We start from the raw sequence: 8,437 nt of genomic DNA on the forward strand, positions 1-8,437 counted from the left end.
AAACATTATTACACTCACATAGATGAGTACACAATGCAATTGAAGGGAACGTATAACCTTTAAAAAGAAACAAAAACATGAAAAATAAATCAATATAAGTTGTAAGAGGTAATGGAAAATAAATCAAAGTAGATGGTAAATAGGAAACAAGAACACCGTTTACTCCGACATAGCTCATGGGTCTTCCCAAGAGCCGAGCATTCGCATCAACTTCCTGTCAAATTTAAAACTTACTTCACATGGTAAAGGTAGGTGAATCAATCCAAGAATTTGTTTCACCATAAAAAGAATATTTTCCTTTAAAATTGGAAGTTAATAAAACTACATAAACAAAACAAAAGTCACCTCTTCTCTTCCCTCCCATGCCTTATTGCACATCAGTTTTTACCCAAATACAGATCATTTTCCTTTCCCCAAATTCACCACCCATCACGACTGACATGAACTCAACCCCATAGATTTTCTTTAGAATATATTCCAGTCTGTGAAATCTCCACTGCATTGTCGATGGGTTTTCGTTTTCTTTTTGAAAGTTCAGTTTTTTACTTGTAAAAGATTCATCACCTTCACCAACTAATCATCATCATCATCATCATCATCATCACCACCTTCTTCTTCTTCATCTGGATAAAAGATAGAATTGGGTAAATGGGTGTTGCTATCTGCTTTTGTTATGTTTAGGGTTACTAATTTTAGTATTTTGTATGCCCACCAAATTTGGCAAAAGAAATAATGCAAGCTTTTTGGTTGTTTACCATCAAAGATCAATATTTCCATTTATAAGAGACCCCTTCATTTGTATGCTGGTTTATTCCGTGCTCTCTTGAAAAATCTTTGTCAGAATTTTGATTTTCTTGATCACCTGTTTTGTGTGTGTGTGATTTTCTTTCTCTTTCGGGCACAAAGTGAGTGTGTATGTGCTGCAGTGCACTTATGATCATGGCTAGGGAAAAAATACAGATTAAAAAGATTGATAATGCTACAGCAAGACAGGTGACCTTCTCCAAGAGGAGGAGAGGGCTGTTCAAGAAAGCCGAAGAGCTCTCTGTACTTTGTGATGCTGATGTTGCTATCGTCATCTTCTCCTCTACTGGCAAACTCTTTCAGTATTCTAGCTCTAGGTAATCTTCGTTAGATGTATTTATTACATATGTGAGTGTTTCAAGATTGCTTTTCTTTTTCGGTGCTAGAGTTTCTATCATGGAATTTCATAGTTAGGGTTTTTTTTTTATTTCGTTGTGGAGATATTGTGACAGCCGGATCCGTCAAATTTGGCTTTTAATTGCGAACTAAGGGTTTTGAGTTTATCAGAAAACTATGGAGGGATAATAGACTATTGACAAACTGTGAAAACGTAAATGTAAAAACAAAACCACTGTTCATTCTTTAGGATGTGATGTTTTCTTTCCTTGTAAATTTTGGTTTGTACTACATGCTTGTTTGGTTTGTACTGTGCCCAAGCAATGAAAGTTTGATTCTTGTTATGCTTACCTACTGTAGCTTTCTGCTGTTTTCTATATAGAATGTAACCCTTTATAGTTTATAGCTTCCTCCAAAAGTAGCTCAGATTTGATTTCGGAAGTTTAACCTAGCACTTACTTCTTCAGATCAAAGTTAATTAAACCTATAACTTTTTGGCTTGTAGTTCTGTAATCCATATTTTTTAAGATAGTTTAATGGTTTTAATCTGTTTGGCAAATTGTTTGGTTGGACCACATGACTTTTGATCATTGTTGATGTACAACTGAAACTCTGACTCCAGGGGTTTAAATTTGATTTTATTTTTGAGATGGATGGAGTAAGCTTTTCATCATAGATCCTCACTGAAGTAGTTTCAACCAATTCATCAAGAATAGCTAGTCTTTTTTTTCTAGAATTTTTTGTTTAGATATAAATCACTAAATTAGATCCTTATGGTCATACATTAAAGAGCTCAGAAATTCTTTTAGGATAGATCTATTCCATTATATGATACAAGATCTCTTTATTAGGCTTCTTTTGAATTAACGTGTGTAATTTTGCCACTTGAGATAATGGGTGCCAATAATTTGGTCAATGTGATAAAAACTAGGTCTATTCTCTTTTTAACAATTATTGTGCACATAATATGTTGGGTTGTTCTCTTCCCTAATTTAAGGCATTTTCTATTACTTAATGAGGCCAGGACCAAACCTTGTTTTTATAGTGAACAATTCACAAGCATCCTTCACAATATTCAGACAATTCAAGCATCCTTCTGAATATGTAGGTCACTTCCTTATGCTCTTCACAAACTATGGTTTTTATGCACATGTTTTCTTGTACTCAACATTAAGCATGGTAGTATCCATTTCATATAGGTGGTATCCGTATCTTATGATTCTACTCCTTGTCTCTTTCAAATCCTTTAAGCAGAAATTACTCTGAAGTTTTCTAATGGCAAATAGACCTCTTAACATGAAAAACTTTCCATAAAATTAAATGTATAATTAGTATAACAAGGCTATTATCTCTTATTAAGTTATCTATGAACCTCAAAGTTGAAAAATGACTTTCATTTATGATGATACATTCAAAGTCAAATGTTGAGTGTAATTTTAGGTTCATGTCCCTCTATGTGTAAACATGTAGTACATTGATCTAGAATGATTTGATTGGAAACGTGGAGTAAGTTACTCTTTTATAGCATATCTAGGCCTCTAGGGTATTTGTACCCTCATTAATTTGTTCTTTAATCCATTTATATGTTTGGCATGTTCTCCAGCATGAAAGAAATACTTGAAAGGCATAGCCTGCATTCAAAAAATCTCCAAAAGCTTGACCAACCATCACTTGAGTTGCAGGTGAGTTTATTATTTCACTCTAAGGTTGTTAATTTTTGTCCACATTTTAATTTATAATATATTATATAGTTTGATGTTGCGTGTATGAACTTGTAATGCCTACGGTTATATATACTGTGATCTGAAATGGCAGTTTTTCGAGTACACAGAAAGTAACTTTTTTTGTAAAACGCAATTTAAGGACCATGTACAATTGTACAAAGACTTCCCTCTCAACTATTTAAACTTAATTAAGGAGCTTTGGTGAACTAGCTTAATTTGTAATTATGGTCTTATAGCTTGCAGCACAACTTTAGTCTTACTTGATCTTCACACAATTTATTGTGGAGTCTTTTGATTGTAAAATTAGTTACTGGGTGATTCAGAAATGATTTCAAAAAGCTCCTATACATCTCATCATTTTCTTCAGCTCTTTAATCTCCTCCCTTCTTCCTTCTTCCTTTATCCTATCCATCTTCATTCTTGTTACCTTGAGGAAATGGGATCTCAAACCACATCCCTTCCTTTCTCCTCTAAGCATGTAAATGACACCCAGATAATGATAACTATGAACTACAGTCTACTTATAAATCATTTTCTTCTTTCATAACTTGGTTAAAATTTTGTTTTGCAGCTGGTTGAAGACGCCAACTATGCCAAATTAAGTAAAGAAGTTGCTGAGAGAACTCTTCAATTAAGGTACATTCTCATGGTCAAGTCTTTGTGATCTTTTACTTGTTTTACATGTGTTTGGTTTGCATATAATTTTCTATGAAAGACAGGAGGTTGAGGGGGGAGGAACTTCATCTTTTAAGTATCGAAGAGCTACACCAGCTGGAGAAGTCCCTTGAAGCTGGATTAGGGCGTGTTGTTGCAAAAAAGGTCCATTTCCTTCTCATAAAATTGCAAAGTTCTATTGTATGCTTCTTATTAGTAAAATTTCTAGAGTAACATGAAAAATTGGAGTTTTCTAGACCCAAAGCAACCAAAATATTTCATAGGATTGCTTTTTTGTGCAATCTTGTCTGAATGCTTGTAAATTTATTTAAATCTTATATATGTTTGTCAAATTAGCAAACACTCAAAAGTATGTGTTATTTTTTAGTAGTTCTACTGTAGGTTTTACATTCCATTTTTTATTTCGTCCAGGGAGAGGTAATTATGAATGAGATCAATCGTCTTCAAGAAAAGGTAAGAATTACAATCTACTTGTCCCAATTTTAGAAAATATCATATCTTATATCATAATCTTGAACAATAATGTTCATGAATATCTGGGTTCATAGCAATCTTGGTATAACTATGCAGGGAACAGAACTGATGGAGGAGAATGACCGACTTAAAAAAGAAGTATGAGTCCTATTTTCCACTTACCTTTTTTGGTGTTATACCTCTAACTTTTTATTAACTTTTCATCTGAATGGTGGAATGAAGATGATGGAGATATCAAAGGTTAGAGAACAGGTTCATGGTGATACTGAGAATGTAATTGGTGAGGAAGGCCAGTCATCCGAATCGGTGACCAACATTTCTGATTCTGCTGATCCTGGCCAAGACTATGAAAGCTCCTATACATCCCTCAAATTAGGGTTAGTACATCACCCTCTAATAAAGCATGCTTTTGGTAATGATTTTGAAAGTTTAGCAAATCAGATATAAAGTGAAACTACATATATAGCTATATTTTCCAACATGCCTATCTCATTGAACCCTACTATACCAAGCCTATATATTTTTGGTTTGTGAGATTCCAAAGGTAAATAAGAAAAGTTAATGGCACAGAATCTGTTTTAAAATTTGAAAAATATTTTAGAAGAATGTATAAAAGAAAAGTTTCTTTTGTTTTACTTGTAATGCTGTTCTGTAACTATGAAACGGTACTAAAATTAATCATCTTTCATGTTTGGAAATGAAATATGGTTTTTGTGTACGTTTGGTTTTTCATCTGAGTTTTACACCTTTATATGAAAATAGAGTCGACATAATGAAATAAGAAGCAAAAGCAATGAACTCGGATTAATCATTTGTTGGGATTTTGGTGCAGGCTTCCTTACCCAGGTTGATTGGAGCTTGTAGGATTTATATATGTAATTGATAGCTAAGAAGATGATGCTTATGGATATGACCTTTGACAAGGATTATTATAATTATGATTGATTTACCCCTATATATTTCTGCCGATTATTTTTATGTTCTTATTAGCAGGACTCTGATCTGAACTCAATTGGTGGGTAAGTTGTGTGATGTGCTCAACATAGAATGATGTATCTTGACTGACTTGTATCTATAAATCAGTCATAAATTCCTTTAGTTATTAAAAGATACTAAAACATTTCATTTTGAGTGTATATGTGTGTGTGTGTGTGTATATATATATATATATATATATATATATATATATACACACACACACACACACACTTATTGAATAAAAAAAGATTTAATAATTAGTAATGAAGATTTAGGAATTATAAAACAAATATATATATATATATATATATATATATATATATATATATATATATATATATATATATATATATATATATATATATATACACACACATACACACACACACACACAAGTTGAATAAAAAAATATTAAGTAATTAGTAACCAAGATTTGTGAATTATAAAACAATATGTTAAGATAAAACATGATAGAAATTACAAATAAATAAGTACTTTAAGTAATAAAACAATAGTAAATACTAATAAAAAAAAAAAAGATATAGTGACAATTCATAAATCTATAAATATTCTTTTAAGTAATAAAACAGTATTAGTTAATAATAAAAAGATATAGTGATAATTTATAATTCTCTAAATATTTTATATATAATATTTGATGTATTATTGGTAAGTTTATTATTTTTATACGAATTTTCAATTTGTAAGTTTGTTTTTCGTGTACGTTTGTCATTCTCTCTAACAAAAGACTTCATGTAAAACTTCTAACAACGCCTATCAATAACATCTACACAATTAACCAAATAAATTGTTAGTAAAATGGTCATGTAAAATAAGATACTTTCATCCACTAATTTTAAGATTTAAGATTATGTACTAACCGGTAGGTCACAAATTAAAAAACACATATACATGATCAATAAAATCAGTGCACTTTATAACCTTCACGGTATAATGCAAAAACTTATTTGATGCAACAATCATACCGAACGTGGTATTTTCAATGTAAAAAATCAATAATTTCTTAAAAAGTAATCTATCAAATTTGGAACCCATCTTTTTGAATGGTAGCTTGGATTTTTCTTCATAGAAAAACCTGTATAAAAATCTTTATGTTTTGACCTTATAATCAATTTATTTCTCACCATTTTTTTATAATTAAGTCATAATTATTGGTTATTATAATCAAAACAAGGTAAGTAATGGGTTAACTGGTAATCTGATGTGACACCTTACTTGCCAGTCAACATGTGAAATGGCATCCTACATGCCACTTAAGAGGGATAAATTGAAGCAATTTACACATCAGCTTCTTCTTAATCATCAAACACTCGAAGGTGCGATTAGGGCAATCAGGCAAATCGATGTTGAGTTCTTCAAGTAGCAACATTAGAAGGTCTTATTATGGAGATACAATTGGAATGTGGATATCATGGACTCGAAAGAATCCAAGTCGGAGGTTCTTTGGTTGCCCAAATTACATGGTATATATTCTTCAATTTCACTCTTTTGGTTTAAAACTTGCATCTTTCTATGTTTCTATATGTTATGTAGGATGAAGAGAAAGATTGTGGGTATTTTCGTTGGATTGATCCACCACTATTGAACAAGTGGTATATAGAGAAGATATATGAATTGGGAGTTGTTGCTAATGATGGTGTAGTTCTTCCTTTCAATAACCATGTTAATGAAGTTGAAATACTTGTTAACGACTCTAATGCCCTTGAAGCTGCTAATCAGATTGCAATGCCTGTGAACGCTCATATACATGCTAATGTACTTGGATTCTAGAAGTGGATGATGGTTTGTTTGGTGTGTTTCATTGTAGGGATGATGTATGTTTAGTTTAGTATAAGTTTTAGGGTATTATGGTATGGTAGGACATGCAATCTTTTGGTTTATTGTCATGGTGTAATGGAAATATGATCATGTAATCTTTTGGTTAATGAAATGGGAATATGATCTTATGTTCTGCATATATGAATTTCAAGAAATATAACCTTGAACCTGTGATGAGAAATATGACCTTGACATACGCATATATGAACATATATGACAAATATGACCTTGACATATGCATATATGACCATATATGACAAATATGACTTTGAAACTTCCAAATGACCAATATATTATTAACAAAACAAATATGACCAATATGCCATGTCCTTAACAAAACAAAAATAACCTTAAATGACAATTATGACGATGAAACTTCCAATTGGCCAAAAGGTAAGGAACAAAACAAACATGACCATGAAATATGCACAATTGACCTATATAATCTTAAAGCAACAAAATCCAATATGTAATTACCAACCATGTTAAGGGCATTCACAATGTGTCAATGTGTTTACAAAAAATGTGCAAAAATGGTTATCACCAATTAGTTTAAGGGCATTCACAAAAGATGCACAAAAGCAACATTCAAAAAAGATGTACAAAAATGGAAACCTAATCACCATTGACTAATTATTACGCTTAATACCTTAACATCCTAATAAACTCTAATGTTGAATTTGAAGAAGTACCAGCGCATCCTATGTGTTGTTTTTTCAGCTTGGTTTTAACAATTATCTGTGAGGACCTTATTCTTTTCACAATCCTCAGGTGCATGTTACTAACTTGGGTGTCATCAATGACTTCTTCTTTTTCATCATTTTCTTGGGCGTCATCAATGCCTTCTTCTTCTTCAGTTTATTTTTGTGTATCAGGGATAATTTCTTGAATCTCCTCAACTTGTTCTCAGTCTAAGGTAGATCATCCACCTGTATCTCAGTCAACGGTGGACCACTTCATAGTAAACAATAACCAATTAATAATAGGAACAAATGTATATATAACCAATTAATGTAAACATGGAAAAATGAAGGGTATACAATAGACATAGGAAGTACTTTTTAAATAGTGTCATAGTAATCAATGCATTGTTTCATTGTTCATCTGTCAGACTAAGGGTATTTTGAATCATAGTCACATAAATAGCTAATAGGGCCACAATTTTGATATTGGGTCGTCTGTACCAAAACGCGGTATGTCACACCCCCAAACCAAGGATGGCGGAAACGTCCGAGGGTGGAGGACTTCATGTAGAGTATCACAACAACGAGTATAATAGTGCTCAAAGTAAATACAACCATCATAAATATAATTGAAAAAGTTACACCAAAGTATATGTTTACATGATTCGAATCAATTACATTATGAAACAAAATGAACTGTTTGACGATTCATCGTCCCATCCTCAAAACGTTGTTGATTTCCTGTTTTCACTGAATTCCTGAGAATACAAGTAGTTTTGAAAAGTGTCAACACAAAGGTTGGTGAGTTCATAAGAGATTTTGTTGGAGAAGTAAATCGTTTTCCTTGTAAAAGCGATAGAATATGTATCCAGAAAATCCGATATTTTCTTTATAAAATTTATATAATGTAGTCTTATAACCGAC

General features: G+C 31.8%; 1 protein-coding gene across 2 annotated transcripts; it reads left to right on the top strand.

Moving 5' to 3' along the window:
- Window positions 1–329: 329 nt before the first annotated feature.
- Window positions 330–4,968, top strand: LOC111919010 (MADS-box protein JOINTLESS). 2 transcript variants are annotated; one of them, XM_023914619.3, is made up of 9 exons: window positions 330–644; window positions 927–1,121; window positions 2,744–2,822; window positions 3,436–3,500; window positions 3,584–3,683; window positions 3,951–3,992; window positions 4,110–4,151; window positions 4,236–4,390; window positions 4,846–4,968. In XM_023914619.3, exons 2-9 carry the CDS (start codon window positions 934–936, stop codon window positions 4,862–4,864), a joined length of 690 nt encoding a protein of 229 aa, XP_023770387.1. In that variant the 5' UTR covers window positions 330–644; window positions 927–933; the 3' UTR covers window positions 4,865–4,968. The 2 variants fall into 2 exon arrangements, with proteins under 2 accessions (XP_023770387.1, XP_023770386.1); XM_023914618.3 differs by having other exon boundaries at window positions 330–1,121.
- The last annotated feature ends 3,469 nt before the right edge of the window (window positions 4,969–8,437 follow it).

Source organism: Lactuca sativa, chromosome 3 (genome assembly GCF_002870075.4).
Source record: "Lactuca sativa cultivar Salinas chromosome 3, Lsat_Salinas_v11, whole genome shotgun sequence".
Classification (NCBI taxonomy): Eukaryota; Viridiplantae; Streptophyta; class Magnoliopsida; order Asterales; family Asteraceae; genus Lactuca; species Lactuca sativa.